A 19,000-nucleotide genomic window follows, 5' to 3' on the forward strand; every position below is an offset into this window, starting at 1 on the left:
TATCAGTTATTTTATTTTCCAGTTTTAGGATTTTCAGTTGATTCTTTTTTTCTTTCTTTTCTATGAAGAAATTCTATCTTCTGTTTTGTTGAACATACAGTTGACCCTTGAACAACACAGGTTTGAACTGTGTGGGTCCACTTATAGGTGAATTTTTAAAATAAATACATATATATATATACTGTAAATGTATTGCCTCTTATGTTTTTCTTAAACTTTTCTTTTCTCTATCTTACTCTATAGTAAGTGTACAGTATATAGTACATATAACATACAAAATATGTGTTAATCAACTGTTTACGTTACTGTTAAGGCTTCTGGTCAGCAGTAGGCTATTAGTAGTTAAGGTGTTCTTGTTTTTGTTTTTTTGTAGTAGTTAAGTTTTTGTGGAGTTAAAAGTTATGTGTGGATTTTCAACTGCACTGGGGGTCAGTGCCCCTAACCCCTGCATTGTTCAGGGTCAACTGTATGGAGTTCATTTAAAATTTATGTCTGATAACTCCATTTTGAAGATCTCCTATGGGTTTATTTCTATAATTTATTGTTTTTCTTGACTTTGTAAAATGTTTTTCTCTCTCTTTTATAGCTGGTGATTTTTATAATTGGCTTTAGGATATAGTATGTGAAATGATTTAGAGATAATGGTGAGCCTAAAGTTGTGCTTTCTGTTTTATCATCCCTTGCAGAAGAGCTACTTTTTTTTTTATCACAGAAAGGATGGGTACTAACAATCTGGATAACCTTAATTCTGTTAGAATCAGAAATGATATCCATCTGAGGTTTAGGCTCTGCAACAGGGTCAATTTCTAGCCCACCCTTATTGCTAAGATGTCAATCTCGCCCTCTTCCTTTGTATGCCCTGAACTCTAATCCCTGTTACTTTTTTACTGTGATTGTCAAAAGCTCTGCTCAGCTTCTCAGTGTGGAATTACAGAATTGGCAGATAATGTGGGCAAAAGTAGCTCCCAGTGCTCTACTCAATTATCCAGCTTTCCTTTGTCTTGCAGATATTGACTTGTAATTCTTCACTTTAAAAAATTTTATTGATTGATTGATTAACTCTGTAAGAACTTCAAATGGATTTTTAAAATTTTTTTTTCTAGTTATAGTTTCAGTAAGAGGGTTGCTCAAATTTCTTTGTCTACCATTAGTGAAAACAGAACTCTGTGTTTAATAGAACTTTGACTGTAAGAAAGGATCATAGCCTGAGTGTGGCATGGAGGGAATCAAGATTGGAGTTTTTACTGGCAGGATTTGGCTGATTAACTTATCTAAAATAGAATGCTGTTTAGGGAGAACAGGGAGAGCCAGTGTCCACTAGGGCTAGATGGTGGGTGGGTTTCATGTGCACAGATAGGACTTAGGACTTTATCCTGTGGGAGAGTGGTAAGACACTCAGGATTTTGGAGTTAAGGAGAGAAGTAATGTAAGTGGCATTTTATAAAAATGAATTTAACAGCATACAGTCCTGCATGCACTGATGTCACAAAATATTGTATCTGATGCCAAGAAAAGATTTTAGTCTCACAGGAAGTACACTATATTTTGAATACCATCATCAGTTCTTGTGACTGTTCTTGCTCAAACCTTATTTTCTATAGGGCATCCCTTATTTTAGACTTGGGATTCAGAAGTAATTTTGATGAACTAGTCCCAGTATATAGATTATGTTAAAAGTCAAATAACCACTGGGGAGAGAGGGTATTTGCTCCCTTACACAATGGAAATCTCAAGAGTCCTGCAAATTGATACATGTCTAAGCTATAGATCTGATTCTTGGACTCCTGCAGATATCTGCAAAGAGTTTACTTTAAAAACCTTTTAAAAATCATTGAGTATTTATGATATTCAGTGCTTCCCTGTCGAGGCAGATTTATAATGCACATGTCCTTTTCTTCATCAGGGAAACTCCAATGCTTTGGAACTGAGAATTTCAGAACTGTAAGGAACTTTAGAAATCATCTTAGTTCAACCTCCTTAATTTACAGGTCTGGAACTGAAGCCCAGATTATTTATGGAATTTATCCAAAGCCACACAGCTGGCTAATGACAGAGCTGGAAGTATAACCAATATAATTTGGATAGTAGCCTTCTAGAGCATTTTTTATTCCAAAAAAGATTTTAAGAGATCTAACAAGTTAAATGCAACTATGAATATATAAATCAGAAGATTAAATAGCAAATTATTAGTTTATAGACAGGAAGACATTAGTAGTTTTAAAATTCTCTATAAAATTATTAATATGTATACCAGAAGTGAGCTTCAGGGTACCCCTAAAATCACCTACATAATGTTGTATTACATGCATTTGTCTCTGGTAAAAATGTTTTCTTCCCTACAGTTCTCAAAGGAGTCCATGAATCAGAAAAGACTAAGAACCACAACTATAACTTCTTAGATGGTTGGAGTTACAGTATAGCATTCATTCATTCAACAGTGTTAGTTTAGTGCCAATTAGTGACAGGTACTTTGTTAAAGCCTGGGAATACAGAGATAAATGATGCTGTTTCCTCGGTGAATGGCCCCACATTCTAGTCAGGGAGATAGGTAAGCTGTGATGTGACAAGAAAGTCATACAAACTCCTGATTAGATGATCTGACTCCCAGTTCACTTTATCTGTCAGATCAAGATCACATTGTTAGAGCCTGAGTAGAAAACTGAAGCAATTACAGAATTAATCTAAGCTAATCCAGGTACATTTTACCTGAACTCCGCAGAGACACATGTCTGGATTCCTACATAAGAGAATATGTCTTACTCATTTTTGGATTTCACATCCAATACAGTATCAAGCACATAGGAATGTCCTAATAAATGGTTGTTAACTTTTGCCAATATTTTCTTAAATCACTGATCCATGACTATCTCTTACTGCCTTGCATGAAGTTAGCAAATCAGTCTATTTTTTCTTAGAGATAATTGAAAATGATGGACTATGGCAATAAAGAAGCTAATCACTTGCATAGTTAAGCACATCAGAATGGTCATTCAGCAAAGTTTACATGCTTGGATGATTTTTAACTATACCAAGTACAGCATTTCTTAAATTTGCAATGTCAGTAGCTGTCAGCTTCTTTGGGTGCCAAAGTGTCCTAAATTGCTAGTTTTATGAAGGTAACAAAAATAACATTAAAACCCAAACACTTCTAAAGCTTTTCACTGTTGCTTAAAGACTATGATGATAGAATAAATAGCAAATGTGGGTTTAATAATAAGTTCATGAAATTGAAAAGCATTTTCTCTGGATGACAGTGGCATTTTTCTTTATAAAATGTATGTAGCATAAAAAATAGAATCTCCATTGATGCTTTCATAGAAATTAGTTTCTCTAAGAAGGGCATTGGACTCATGGTAGTGTTCATTTACTTTGAACAGAATTGTCAGGAAACCCATTAGAGAACATACAGAAACTTATGGATAGATAATTTGTCTTTGGACTACCAAACCCTGTGGCATTTTGGAAAACTAAAAACAATTGCTCTAGTTCCCAATTTTTATGTGTGTTATGACATAAGGGTCAGTTTTACTTTTAAAAAATATGGATATCTAACTGTTCAGTCCCACTTGTTGAAAAATTACCCTTTCCTTGTTTAATTATCTTGGTGCATGTGTAGACACACACACACATATATACATTACATATATTCTCTCTGAATATTTATAAATTTATTTGTAACTTTATGGACTCTCTTCTGTTCCGTTGATTTATATATTATACCATTATGTCAGTATCACACTGATTTCAAATAAATCTTGAAATCAGGTATTTTGACTCCTCCAGATCGTTTCTTCTTTTTCAATGTTGTTTTGGCTATATTAGTTCATTTGCATTTGCATTTTCATTTTTTAATCAGCCTGTCAAATTTTACAGAAATACTTGCTGAGGTTTTAATGAGATAACCTTAGTCTATAGATCAATTCAGGGAGAATTAATGCCTTAACACAATATTAAGTACTCTAATGTATGAACATAGTATACTTGAAAAATTAGAGAACTAGAAAACTTGAATACTCTGGGCAGTCACACAGTCAGTTGATGGCAGAAATGGAGGAAGTCAAGCATACTAGCCAACCAGTATATTGCTGAATTATTCAACCCAACATCCTTAAATGTGTGTATACCATACGTGCCTTCAGCTGGCTCATGTCTGATTTGAATGTTTTGTCACCTCCTGCCTCTCAGAGTATTTCTCCTCACCTCTTTGAGCCATGTCTGAAACATCGTTTTAATTATAATGCAAAAGTGTTTTCTCTTTATGCAGCTGCACTATGCTGTATGATATGTAAAGGAGGGAAAATGTAGTTACTGAGTGAAAGATTTCAAGAAACGTGGCTATCAGGATGTGTTTGCCATGACCTTAAGTTGATTAAAAAATGGATAGACTGGAGAAAGCTGGTGAAACAAATAGTAATGGTTCTGTGCATATTAGGGAAGAGTTTTATTGTCTACACAGGAATTTTAGGCATTGCTTCATTTGTTCCTACTTTAGATAGAGGAGCAGAGATGCAGGGGGTTGATAAAACGTGGTTTACAAATCCCATCCAACAGAAGAGCAATGTGTTTCATGGTTGAAAACTTTGGCTTTTCACACAAAAGATTTTTTTTCTTTAATTCACCTTGCTTGTAATTTATTTATTAGCATCCTGGAGGATCCTAGCTCTTCTATTTTATCTTCAGGCTGCCCTTTCTCAATGTCTGAAAAAAAAATTTTATTTTATTATCTCTTCTGACTTTGGAAGAAACTCAATAAATCATGTGGTTTTTCTGGACCTCTGCTCTAATATCTAATAAGATGATTCTTAAGTTTTTTTTTTTTAACATGGAATACTAAAATTTATTCAATTAACTGAAAAGGAGATAGGAAAGGAGGAACAAAAACCAGATAGAACACATAGAAAAAACCCCAGCAAGGTGTAGACTTACACTCAGCCACATCAGTGATTACATTCAATGTAAATGGACCAACCATTTCAGTTAAAGGCAGAGATTATTAGACTGGATTAAAAATGAAAAGCAAGGGGCTTCCCTGGTGGGGCAGTGGTTGAGAGTCTGCCTGCCGATGCAGGGAACATGGGTTTGTGCCCCGGTCCGGGAAGATCCCACATGCCACGGAGCGGCTAGGCCCGTGAGCCATGGCCGCTGAGCCTGCGCGTCCGGAGCCTGTGCTCCGCAAAGGGAGAGACCACAACAGTGAGAGGCCCATGTACCACAAAAAAATAAAATAAAATAAAATAAAAATGAAAAGCAAGACCCAATTATTTGCTGTTTGCAAGAGATTCACTTTAGAAGTAAATACACAGACAAATGGAAAGTAAAAATATGGAAAATGATATCCATGCAAACACTAATCATAAGAAAGATAGATTAGCTCAAATGATTTCAGACAAAGAAGACTTCAAGACAAGAAGAATTACTAGAGATGATTAGGGCCACTTCATAATGATAAAAGGTCAGTTCCTCAAGAAGACCACATTAATCTGTCCCTGATGGTATCTGCCTCACATGCCACCTCCTCTCTACTTCATTCTTAAGTTTGGACATGAGACAATAAGTAAATATGTTACGAATGGCTCTGAGATTTGATGCTATTGTTTTGCATAACACAGCACTGTGGCATATCCCAGACAAACACAAATAGGACTCTGAGGGCTTGGAGGAGAGGTCATAGAGACCTCTACAAGATGGCATTCTTCATGGGAGAGGTGAGGCAGAAAATTAAACAACTCCATGTGCAGCAAAACTTCCTAAAACTTTTCTTGAGCCATGGTTTACCAAGTCTCACATGACTCAGTAGCTTCTCTTATTTCCCTTCCCATCTTTTCATTTCTTCACTCAATCTTTTCTACTCCACATTCCTCAAGTTACTCTCTTAGAACCATCTACCCCCTTCTTTGGACTTGTTCCTTCATTCCTGCTTCATTCCATTGTCCTTGAAGATACAACCGTAGACCCAGAGCCAAACTACTCCTTAGAAGGTGAGGGAAGGAGAATGTTTGGGAATATTTATATTTTATTGCTAGTCTCTCTACCACAAATGTCAGATGGACTTAATGTTTTAGCTTAGAGACCTCCCTGATGTAAGGACCCAGCTATACACGGTGAAGACAATTAACTAAAACAAAGGAATGGTGACCTTTTTGCTTCTGAGGCTCTGGGAGTGTGGGAACCTGTGAAAAACCTGGTCTTAGAGTTAGAAGACCAGGACTCAACTTCAGGCGTTGCCCATTACTGGGTCTGTGCCATTGAATATGCTTAACCAGCTTGATATCTGGTTTTGCCACCTGTAAAATGGTGTTCATTTATCTAACAAATTTTCACACAGTCCAGCACTCTGCCTGTCAGTGTGTATATAGAATAGTTTAAGATTGATTTTTTCTGAGGAAGCTGACAATATGGTTTGAGTAGAAGGACATAAACATAATTTTATGTTAATTATAATAATACATCAGTGCTGTTGTAGAGGAATGAGGAGAGTGGGAGGGAGCCCAGCAAATGCAGCAGCCCACCTTCCTGGGCAAGTCGTGCCATGTTTTAAATTGGTAGGTGATATTTGTTCTAGATCATGATGGTGGGGATTTAATTCCCAGGAAGGAAATGCAGTTCTGGATCAAGAGGCATACATTTCAATGCCTTCAGGGGCCAAGCAAGTGATATAAATAAGCCAAGAGGAGCGGGGGTAGGCAGGGATACCACAGGAGCCTGTGGTAAACGGAAGAGTGTATGCCTGTTTAGAGTTATTCAAGCTCAAAATTATTTTCTAAAAGCTCTGCTGACCAAACTAACAAAAATCTGTGGGCAGATAGTGGTAATTCCATGCATAATGTGTGTGAGGAACACACTGTAGGATGCTCGGGGGTAGGGGCAGCTAGCACAGTCAGGGAAAGTGCAAGGGAGAAAGGACATTTGGAACTAGGTGTGAAGAGCCTAAGAAGTTTAGGATTTGTCTTGTAGACAGCAGGGAGCCAATTGTGTTCTTCCATGAGGAGGAATGACATAAGAAAGTTTGTTTTGTAGGGTAGTTTATCTCCCCCCTCCCCCATCCCAGCCCCCACCCCCACAGAGGATGCCAAGATCTCAGAAACGCAGTGGCCAAACCCATGGGAATGGTGATGAGGCCTGAACAGTGAGAGGCAGTAACAGTGAGAATGGTGATGGGCTTAGTAAAAGGAGAGACGTGTGATGTAAAATAAAGCCAGTCTCCTGAGTTCTCTCAAAAGGGTGACATGAGGGAAAGCAAATTTGTAACCAGCACAGTGTGATGTGCATGGGAGGTGATGGTAACCCCTTACATGCGTGAAGTGTGGCTGGGGTCAGGCGGGGAGGGACTGGCGTTCCCTTTGTCCATTGTCATGGCCTCCAGCCTGACCTCTTTTGTGCAGAAGACAGGCCCGGACCTCAGCCTAAACCTGGCCACTTCATCTGGGTCTGGGTGCTCAGACTTCTTGCTGCCCCCCGGATGGCTTCTTCTTTGAGCCTTCAATTTTCTTCACTAAGAGAAAAGGCTAAAAAGAGCAGACACTTATATCTGCAGAAATGTTACTCCATGTAAAAAATAACAACACGAATACATCTTACAACTTCTAGCCAGAATCTGTTAGGCTGCTGCTATAGCAACCCCAACAGAATAGATTCAACAAACCCCTACCCGATCCCCTGCTGAATCCATATACCTGACAGTCACCCTCCTAGTGAGCCTGTCTCTCTTACATTACACCCACTACGTGAAGATCCAAAGCAAAGAGACAGAAAATAACATCTTCTAACAATCTGCTTGTCATTTAGAAAAAGCTCCCTGTATAAATGTCATGGAAACAAGCTGTTCTTGCAGAGAGAAAAGAAGAAAGCCCTGCCTCACTTGCTTCCCTTTCCATTTTAATCTTCCTAATAAAAGGGTAACACAAAGCAAATGTTAAGTGTTTGAAAGCAAATATCCCTGGAGCCTGGCCGTGGTGTGTTTCAGCCGCGTTCAGCCTGCTGGAGGGCTCCAAGCAGCAGGAGCTCCAGATCAAGTTCTAGGTGAAGAGCAACTGACTGCTCAAGATAATATCTTGAGAACACTTAGAACTCCAAACGCACTGATAGGAGACAAGGAATATTTTTCTTCTAATCAGGATCGAGGATCCTTGCTAGGATACCGGCTGCAAGGCCAACATATTTCTGTTCAGTTAACGAGCATTCACGGGCACGTAGAATTCACCAGGCTTTGATTCTTTGAGGGGTGCCCAGATAAACACGAGTCTGTTCTCTGTTCATGGGTGAGGGGTCTTGTATGTCTCAGCTGCAGCAAGAGGCAGGGTGTGTTAAGCACACGAGGAAAATGTGGAAACTGTCTGCCCAGAGGAAGGAGCATTTATTTTCAACTGGGATGAGCAGGGAAGGCTGCAGAGGAAGGAGTATTTGAACTGAGCCCCAGAGGAGAGGTAGCATTCTAATAATAGCCTTTGCACATATGAATACGAATGCAGAGACATGTATGGTTTTGTGTGACATAAGTGGGGTAATAATGAATTTGTTTTCCAAGTTTAAAAAGAAAACTATAATACTATGCCTTGGAGAGCTTTCCATGACTGTATTAGACCTATCCCATTCTTTTTATTTTCTGTAAAGAACTCTTCTTATTATATCTGCCCCCTATTGATATACTTTCCTTTTGATAGAATTGAGATATAATTTCAAACTTACAGAAAAGTTGTAGAAATAATACAAAGAACTTGGTATAGCTTTTAACTAAATTCCCTAATTGTTAACATCTTTTTCCATAGTGCCTTATCAGTCTCCCTTCAACCCCCCACTCCCTCCCCGTTTTCTGCCTCACGACAGGTGATATTTTTCTGGATCATTTGGGAGTAAGCTGAAGACATTAAGCTCCTTTATGAAAAATTCTTAAACGTGTATTTTTGAAGAACAAAGCCTTGTCATTTATAATCACAATATCTTTAGCAAAATAAGAAAATTTAAGATTGATACAAAACTATTACCTAATCCATAGTCCGTATTCAGATTTTGCCAGTTTTCCCTGTAAACGTCCTTCATAATTTTTTTCTCCTGGTCCAGGATCAAATCCAGAAACATGACTAGCATTTAGTTGTTATATATATTCAGTTTCTCTTAATCTGGAATATTTCCTCAGGCTTTCATTGTCTTTTCTAAAAATTGAGAGTTTTGAAGAGTATAGGTTGGTTTTTTAAAAAAATCAATTTGCATTTTTTTGGGGGTGTTTTTGGACTGTCTGCTAGCTCCTCATCACTAAATTCAGGTGTGCATTTTTGGCAGGAATATCACACACATGATGCACCCTCCTTATTGCATCATATAGGGAGGCATATGACATTGGCCTGAACCATTATTGGTGATATTACTTCATTTCCTTGGTTAAGGAAGGGGTCAGTAGGTTTTTCTTTACTTTTTTTCTTTCAACAGTAAAATTACAATTAACCCTTTGTAATTAGTAGAATAATGTATTGGGAGATATTTTGATTCTTTGTAAAAATCCACACTGTTCTCCACAAACTTTCACCCACTATAAGGAAGAGTATTGCTTTTTTATTTATTAAGCATGGATTCATGCATTCTGTTTTAATTTGATGGGTTATAAACTATTAATATTCAGTATTTTTGATGTTCCAGTTATCCCAGATTTATGATTTTATGATAAATCTGATTTTATTTTATGATTTTATGATAAATAAATTCAGGCTGGCCTTTGTGCCTTTAATGTCCTCATGTTCTCACTTGAATATTTCTTACTCTCAGGTGTAAGATGTCCAGGCTTATCTGAAACTTCCCTGCCCTATTCCTGGAATCTGCATTTCTACAAGGAGGATGGTATTCAGTGTTTAGCAGAGACTTGTTTTAAGAATACAAGATTGGAGCACTAGGTTTGGGATTTTTTTTTTTTTTTTTTTTTTGCTTCTAGGTGTTTTCGGTAAACAGAATTAGGAAACAAGCACACAAACATATGTTTATTTAAAAATATATCTCTATCTATTTCTGTATCCATGAGTCCATACTGACGCCTCGAACTCTGTTTCAGTGGCACAAGGTTGTTCCCAGCCTAATGCCATTCTGCACTGGTAACTCCCCTTCTTCAACAGTGAGAAACCTGGTCCCACTGTCCTCAATGATTTACTCATTTTCTCAACCTTCCACTACACAGAAAATAGTTTCAGAAACGCTAACCCACTCTACTGTGAAAAGCAAGCCTAATAAATTTCTTTAGACTGAGGTTCTTAAAGGTCTGTTGATTAGTTGATACTGTACCGATGTTAATTTGTTTTGTTTAGTTTTTAAAGAAGATGTTGCGGGTAGGAGTTTATTAATTACTTTTGCTGTGTTGCGTCTTCGTTTCTGTGCGAGGGCTTTCTCTAGTTGTGGCAAGCGGGGGCCACTCTTCATCGCGGTGTGCGGGCCTCTCACTATGGCAGCCTCTCTTGTTGTGGAGCACAGGCTCCAGATGCGCAGGCTCAGTAGTCGTGGCTCACAGGCCCAGTTGCTCCGTGCCATTTGGGATCCTCCCAGACCAGGGCTCGAACCCGTGTCCCCTGAATTAGCAGGCAGATTCTCAACCACCGCGCCACCAGGGAAGCCCGTTAATTTGTTTTTTTGTTGTTGTTTGTTTTTTGCGGTATGCGGGCCTCTCACTGTTGTGGCCTCTCCCGTTGCGGAGCACAGGCTCCGGACGCGCAGGCCCAGCGGCCATGGCTCACGGGCCCAGCTGCTTCGCAGCATGTGGGATCTTCCCGGACCGGGCACGAACCCGTGTACCCTGCATCGGCAGACGGACTCTCAAGCACTGCGCCACCAGGGAAGCCCCGTTAATTTGTTTTTATAAGTATACTCTGGTTACGTAAGGTGTTAACATTAGGGAAAGCAAAGTAAGGGATATAAGGGAATTCTTGGTTTTTGCAGCTTTTCTGTAAATATATGACTAGTACAAAATAAAAAATTGTAAAATATTACTAAGGTTTTTCCCCCCTCAACACACGCACTTTGATATGGTTCTATTTTTCTTTTGAAATACAATGATGTTTATTTTGTTTGTGTTCCATTTTAGGGTTTTTCCCATATTCTTGTTGATAGAATTTTTTGAGCACAAAAATATTAACATGATTCAAAAAGTAAAAATTGTTAATAATATGCACAGATAAGTGTCAGCTACTCTTCCCCATCCCTTCCACCCTATTCCCACCTGTGCCCTGTAGGTATAGTTTCATTACTTTCTGGCTCATCCTTCCAGTATTTCTTTTTGCAAAAATAGGTGTATTTTTCTTATTTTTCCTTCTTTTTATACATACATACATATATATATATATATATATATATATATATATATATATATATACCGTTACATATATATACGGTTACACTTCGCTTTCTTGACATTTATCAGTAAATCCTGGAAGTCATTCCCTATTTGTTCAGTGAGATCTTCATTGGTCTTTTATGCAGCTGCATAGTATTCCATTTTGAACAACCATTTTAAAATGTCGGCATTTACATTGTATCTGATGTTTTGCAATTACAAGTAATGCTATAATTTATGACCTTGTTTGTATATACTTTCATACTGTTGAAGTTAAATCTTCAGAGAAAAAACTTAAAAGAAGGATTTCTGGTTCAAAAAGAAATCCACTGTAGTTTCCTTAAATACTGTCAAATTTCCTTCCAGAGGGTTGGACCCTTTGACATTCCCACATGCAAAGTATTGAAGTGCTTGTATACCCACTTCCCAGAAAACTAGGCTGTCAAACTTTTAATTTTTGCCAGTTTAATGGGTGAGAAGTGGTATATCAGTGTAGTTTCAATTTGCATTTCTCTTATGAATGAAATGCATATCTTGTGATCTGTTTAAGAATTAGTTTATATCCCTTTTTGGTAAGTCATCTGTTTTTTGCCCATTTTTCTATTTTCTATCAGGGTTTTAGAACTTTTTCTCTCAATTTTAGGAATTCTTTCTCTATGTTAGAGATTTTGGTCCTCTGTCTGTGATAAATGTTGCAAATATTTCTTCCAGTTTAATCACCTTCTTTTAAGTTTGGTTACCATCTTTTCTTCTATTGCTATGCAATAGTTCTTTTATTTTTATGTAGCCAAATTAATCAGTCTTTTATTGCCTCTGGAGTCTAGAAAACCTTTCATTATACCTAGGTTTTAGAGAAATTCATCCATGTTGTATTCTACTACTTGAGTAGTTTTAGTTTTCACTTTGAGCTCTCTGATTCATTTGGAGTTTAATCTTTTTTATGATGTAAAGCATGGAACTAGTATTATCGTTTTAAAAATGCCTACCTAGTTCCTCCAGGTCATTTATTAAAAAGTACATCTTTCATGTTTCTGTTAGTTCTTAGGCCAATTCTGATAATATTTATTTTTCTTGATACCATGACTATTAATTTTTGGTTCATTTCATCCCTCCAGGCTGAAAGTGATCTTAAAATCTACCACAATTGTTTTTTCTTTTATTTCTGATAGGTTTCCTTTACATGCTTTGCTCTTTAGTGCATACAATTCATGTCAGCTTTCTCTTCAGTGATCAATCTAACATAGTCTTCCTCTTATAACTTCTTATTTTTTCTCTTAAATTCCATTAATCTGAAATGAATATTGCTACCACTGTTTCTGTTTGTTTGCACTAGCCTAAATTATCTGCTGTAATTTGGGTTTTAACGTTTTTCTATAATTTTATGTCTTTTCTAAAAAGCACATGGATGCATTTTGTGTTGAACTCAATCTTATAGTTTCTGTTCTTGATGAGTATAAATTAAACCATCTTGTGCACTTGTCAGGCTGTCATGTTACATTTTACTTTGGACTGCTTGCTTTGTGCTTTCTCATTTTTGTGCTTTCTTGCTGGGGTTTTTTGTTTTTCCAAAATCATTTTAATTTATAGTTTTCTAATTATCAAAGCCAGAAATGAAAACACATGTTATACCTTTATTTTCATCCTTTTTATAAACAAGTTTTCATTAAATACTGTTGCAAAGAGTTTTTCCTCTAAACATTTAATCTTCAAATAAAATCAAACACTGCTTCTTAAAAAGCAGCATTTGGCTTTTTACTAATCTTTCAGATCCTCTCTATTATTGATACAGAAAAAGTATACTCTTAATGTGATTCTTTCTAGAAAAGAGAGGGGACAGGAATCTAATGCAGGTACAAAGGATTTCACACTGGGGATATTGCCCAATCACTAGAAAATTTTTGTTACCTTTTTGTTCTCCACTGCAGCCTGATTTAAGAGCAATAACACCTTTGTTGCCAGTGCTCTCTGTTAATTATAATCCTCAAACTCCCTGAACATGGTTTAGAACATATACAAGTAATATAGAATTAAGGTTTTAAAGAAAGTAAGTGAAAATGCCCTATTGCAGTCATATTTAAGGGATGCCAAAACTTCTTTACAGTATATGTTTTTCCCTCTACAAATTCAAAAATAAAAATATTGGCTCACTTAAAGCCTTTTATCTAGTCACTGTCAGTTTTCTCTCTGAAGCACCGTGGTTTTATCCAACAGAAAGGCTAATTTTGGACTTATATTCCCCAAAATATGAATGTTTGACCTAACAATTCCATTTATAAGCAGTATAACAAATGAAAGTGAGAATGAATGAGCTAGAGGGATGATAGGTAGTCAGACTCAGAGTGACACGTCATCACATTATGTGTGTAAAAACCGAAGAGACAGGCTGCATCTACTCTAGGCCCCTGAAAGGGATAGTTGGTGGCATGGTGAAGATTCTGGGCTTTTAGACAGAATAATGTAGATTTAGAATGTTATGACCAGAAGGTGTTAGATTTTTGTTGTATGCTGTACCAAATGTCTTCTTCCTAAAGCAGTTTTGATTCTTTCTTTACAGTGAAGATGCCAATATCTTTATTTTACTGTCACATCTCATCCCTCACCCTCCATCTGAGGAGGGCTGGTGGCCACAGTCTCTATAAGCACGTGAGGTGTTGGCCTGCATGACTGAGGGCTCAGTAACTGCCCAGTTTTAGCAGAGGTGATAGGTGGCCTTGCCTCAGAGCATGGGTGGGAACAGTTTGTTCTGTGACCTGAGTCCCTTGTCCCTCATATCTGCAAAACATCCCACAGTGCATGTTCATTTTTTCTTTGAGTTAAAGTCCTCAAGTATTTTCCTTCTTTCACCTTAGCTAAGGGCACTAGGTTTCCCTGTCCCCAAATATTTTTTTTAAGTGTTAGGATTGATTAACAAGATATATCTTGTTTCCAGATTTTTCTTTTTTGTTTTTTTTTTGGCCACGGTAGATGACCACAGGGAAATTGATAACTAAATAGCTGGGCTATGGAGAGAGGCAAGAGTTGCTTTCCTAACAAGGAGTAGAGGAGGCAAGTTATTAAGAAAGTGGGAGGCCTGGAGTGGAAGTATCCCTCTGTTCAGCTTCCTACTTGGCTGCGGTCTGTGGACCACTACCTTCCTCACACTCTACTTTTAGCTAGATCTGAAGTTGAGCAAGCTCCAATCCAGTGGTCCTAACACTGCCAGGATGAGCAGGCCCACTGGTTTCTAATTACTTTTGTAGCTGCTTCCCCTCCCCCACTACCATGTAGGGACAGCAAGAACATTGGGTCAGAGGAAAACCCATAACTGGAGAAAAGCATAGGTTGGGGGGAAAACAATTCAAAGTATTTCTAACAGTTCAAAATAAGAAATATCTGTGACATTATATTTTCCATTTCTGGGTTCACTGACTTGTGACATATTTAATAGAAGAAGTATTAGAAAGCATCACTGACAGGGCTTTTTTGTTGTTGTTGCTTCCTGGCCTAAGAAACTGAAATAGGGCATGCCCAGCAGGGCTTCTCACAACAGTGACAGTGAGGAAAGAATTCCGTGTGTCATCCTCATTGATGCAGGTGCTCCAAGCCTCACATCTTCCAGGACTCTATTTGTCAAACCACCAGTCTGATCATTTTTTCTGAATAGACTGCCTTGACAGTTCAGTGAGAACACACACGCTGTGTCAGGGAGGGTTACACAGACAGGGAGAAGTATGTGAAGGCTCATAGACTTGAGCCTATAGGGATGGATTTGGAAAAGGAAGTGAGCCCTTTGGTCCAAGTCTTGGTTGATGGTACCAGCACACCCGTAATCAAGTATTCCAAGTCCTAAGCATAGGGCACAATCATCATCAGCATTTCTGGATCATTTTTGTGAAGAGATTTTCTGGGATGGCAAGAAGAAGTAAGTGTATGACAGAATCACAAAGAGCATGTATACCTGTTGATATTCTAGGACCACATTAAACAAAAAACAGTGATAGCATCAGGAAATTAGTAAGTGAATCCAGAGTCCAGTAACTTGTTCTAAGAATTAATTAGGTGAGGAGGAGAATTTATAACTTCTACTGCGAGGTATTGAAATTATAATAAGGTAGGTAATATTTTAGGGGTGTTTAATATTTAATTGCCTTATATTGGAAATAGCGTTAAGAATATCTACCATCATTTGGTAAAATAGATGCAAGGTGTTACAGAGCTCCACTGATATCTGTGTATTTTTATATTCCTTTGTAGATGAGAAAAAGGGGGCTCAGAAGGATTAAGGCTGTTCAAGTACATAGAGCTATAGCAAGAAGCAGATCTCAGTTCCAAACCCAATTCTGACTTGTTTTAACCCCCTATTCTTTCCATTTTGTCATTCTACTTCTCAAGACTGGGCAAAGTTGAAAGACAGTAGGGATGTAAAACTTTAATCCATCTCTCAAGATTTGAATGAAACCTAACCAACAGATTTTTCTCCCAGTTCCCATATTGTTTTGGAATATAATTATTTGATCATTACAGATACCTTGATGGAGAGTCTCTTGGAAAACTGTTGCCAATGGAGGTGAAATTAGGGAGAAAGCATATGAAATTTCCTAGATCTACTACCTGTTATGACTTTGGTTCATCATTTTTTTTGAGAGCATAGAGTCTTCTTTCTAGTGGCTAACCCATGACACTGTGTATAAGTAGGGGAAATGAAGAAAATTATTGAGGAAGGTGGTGCTATTGTAATTCACAATGATTTGTGGTGGTCATATGTTCTGGTACTGGCTGCAGAGAAAAGACAGGCTAGGATGTGGTCGGTTGAAGTGTAACAGACTCAATTAACATTAGAAATTTTGGAAAACAAAGTATAAATTAGAGAAAGTCATAGATCTCACTAAAGACTGGTTATCTAAGGAGCGCTCAGAGGATCTTTCTTAATGTTAAAAGCCATGTGGGGAGAGGCTTGGTAATATCAGGTAGAGTTGGGTTCATTCAGCAAATTGCTGGCCACAAGGTCTATGCAACAGATGAGTCCTCACCTCCTCTTCAAAACTGTGGTTATTTGGTATTGTTTAAAATACAGAAACAAGAGATCATACACTTTTGTTGAATCATCACCAGTCTTCATATACTTTGTATACTTTGTATACATATACTTTGTATACATATACTTTGTATACTTCATATACAAAGAAACAGGAAAAGTAAGATCAATTTTGGACTAAAGAACTACATCCTACATGAGCTGCAGTTAATTGGGAATAGGAGAATAAACAGCAGACAATGAAATCTAAATTAAAACTCACATTCTTTTCTCTCTTCTTCAGCCAGAGGAACAATACATTATTCTTGCCCTAATCTTCTAGTGTTCTGGGATGGTGGGGCTAATTGATCAGTAAGATGATAATTAAACTGAATTCTCTGCTATTGGCCCTTTCAGTCACAGTAGAGATAGCATATACAAGAAGTAGCTGCAACAATTGCAAGAAATTAATCATCTTTTCACAATATCTCTTCCTTACATCCAGTGTTCACACCAAATACTTGATATATTCTTGTATGTTACCCAGAATAAATAAAAGAAATTTTTTTATTTCATCCATGAAGTAGAAATCCTGATGGAGTAGGATTTTGCAGTTCGTTTAACTCAGCAGTATATTCTGGTAAGCAGTGCTCTAATAGTTTTTCTTTCACTTATTTCCAGGCTTTGTCCTACACTGACATATATAAGACGTGTGAAAGAGCTTCATTTTCAGCCACTCTGGATGGGTAATAAATGGTAAGTGATTCTCAAGCAATCTACAGGAATCATACTTTTATGTCCTTGATGTTGAATGGAAATGTTTGATTTTTGCCTCAGTTATAGAGAATAGTTATGAAAGTGATTTTGTTCATTAAATTATGCAAGGTGATGAATGTATAGCTCTAGTTTTGTGTTAAAGAAGAAAAATACTTGGTATACTAGCAACTTGCAATGTCGTAAGGTACACACCAAAGGGTATGGTGCAGAATAAAGGAGAAGAGGGCAAAAGCAGATTTCTCTGAAAATGAAGGAGTCATTTTTAAGTTTAGGCCAACCCAAGAGGGTTGGTTTAAGAGCTGTCCAAATGAAGCCTTATTTTTATGATGTGTTACCCTTACCACTGACCAGCTCTTCCACACTGCTGTCACCTCAAAGGTGGTTTTTCTAAATCCACTGGATTCTTAGAGTAAATTTGGAAAGAGATGTGTTTGCAGCAGTAACTGACCAGTTCCCTTTCACAGAAACCCATCTTAACTGCCCGTGAAACAAGCCTAATAAAACTTGTGAAATTTACTAGTTGCCATTCACCTCCCTGTACCAAACATGCACAGACCAAGAGTACAGACCATTTGCCAGGTGGTATGTGACATGTTAAGAGTTACACTCATTTATGTTGATTATGCTATTAGGAGCTGCGCCATCACGTGTATATGTGAATAAGCATGTGTGTAATCCAAACGCTTAGAGTGCATCACGGGTCCCTCATGATAAATAAATACATGTGAAGAGATGAAATAAGTAGTTTAGATCTAAATTTCTGCAACATTAGTTCATAGACAGTGGTGTACCCTGATACTTTCTTCAAGTAAATTTGCTGGTAAACTGGGAATAAAATAATTCTTGAAAGCATCTGTGCCCCTAGTTTATATACAGGCTTTGATGTGACAGCATCACTTTCCACATAATTTGGAAACAAACTGAATTAGAAATGAGACATGGGGGACTCAAAAAGAATAGTAAGCCGGCTGGGTCAAATGGTTTTGACTATAATATTTCATAATGAGAGAAAAGTCTTAGTGACTAGGGTATGGAGTAATGGAAAAGTTTCTTCCAATTGGCAAAGTGGGAAATAAAAATGATCAACATGCATCGGGTGATAATCAGTCATTTCACCTTGAAAATAATGTGAAGAGTGAACCTTTAGACATCTCAAGTGACCAAACAAGTATGTGCAGAAATTAACTTTTTTTTTTATTATATATCATATAATGTAGTAGTAAAGTCTGAAGTGCATGAATAAAAAGTTAGTGAAATTACAGGAGGAACAATCTATATAGCAATAATAGGTGCATTCCCTGTGCATCTGAAAGAAAAAAAAAAAGAGTTTTCACTCATTTTGGCCTAAAACTTAGTGTTCAGGTTCCCAGGATTCTGACATCAGAACCCGGATAACGCTGATTAGAACCATAGGGGCTTTACAATAAAAGCTAAAATATTGACCATATGATGGCAAAAAGTCTTATTTTGTGGTTAACTGATTCTCTTCTAGCTACTCTCTGATGAAGTTGGTGGTGCTGTAGAGGAGGACCGCCGCCTCCTGGACGAGGACCGGGACCGCTCAGCATCGTAGGGGACATGCTTGTCGTAGTTCTCCATCTGAGCCTCAAGGAAATCTCTCTGCTGCTGCCTCATGGTCTGGCTTATGAGCCCAGGTAGGGCATGGATGCTACCAATCAAAGTCTCCAATTTGGTTTCCAGGGTAACGATCCTCTTCTCAAAGTCTTCACTCCTTTCGTTTAAGTCGGAAATCATGTCATACATGATGTTCTGGGTCTAGAAAACAGGATTGAGAGAATAGAGAGATGAAGAGCGAAGTTTTAATTCACTTGCCCTGGAAGCAAACTATCAACTCTCAGAGCTTGAGGGCTGGTCTCCTTTCGGTGACATGCAATGCAGCAGTGGGGTCAGCTAACTGAACACTT

General features: G+C 37.7%; 1 protein-coding gene across 1 annotated transcript in view; it reads right to left on the bottom strand.

The window, feature by feature from the left end:
- Positions 1-18,254: 18,254 nt before the first annotated feature.
- The window catches only part of KCNN2 (potassium calcium-activated channel subfamily N member 2), a 183,952-nt gene continuing 183,206 nt past the window's right edge, over positions 18,255-19,000 (bottom strand). Inside the window, exon 8 of the mRNA XM_060009004.1 lies at positions 18,255-18,851. Within this exon, the coding sequence (XP_059864987.1) occupies positions 18,564-18,851 (288 nt within the window). The 3' untranslated portion in view covers positions 18,255-18,563. The remainder of the gene's footprint in view (positions 18,852-19,000) is intronic.

This window comes from Delphinus delphis, chromosome 3 (assembly GCF_949987515.2).
Source record: "Delphinus delphis chromosome 3, mDelDel1.2, whole genome shotgun sequence".
In the NCBI taxonomy this organism is placed as follows: Eukaryota; Metazoa; Chordata; class Mammalia; order Artiodactyla; family Delphinidae; genus Delphinus; species Delphinus delphis.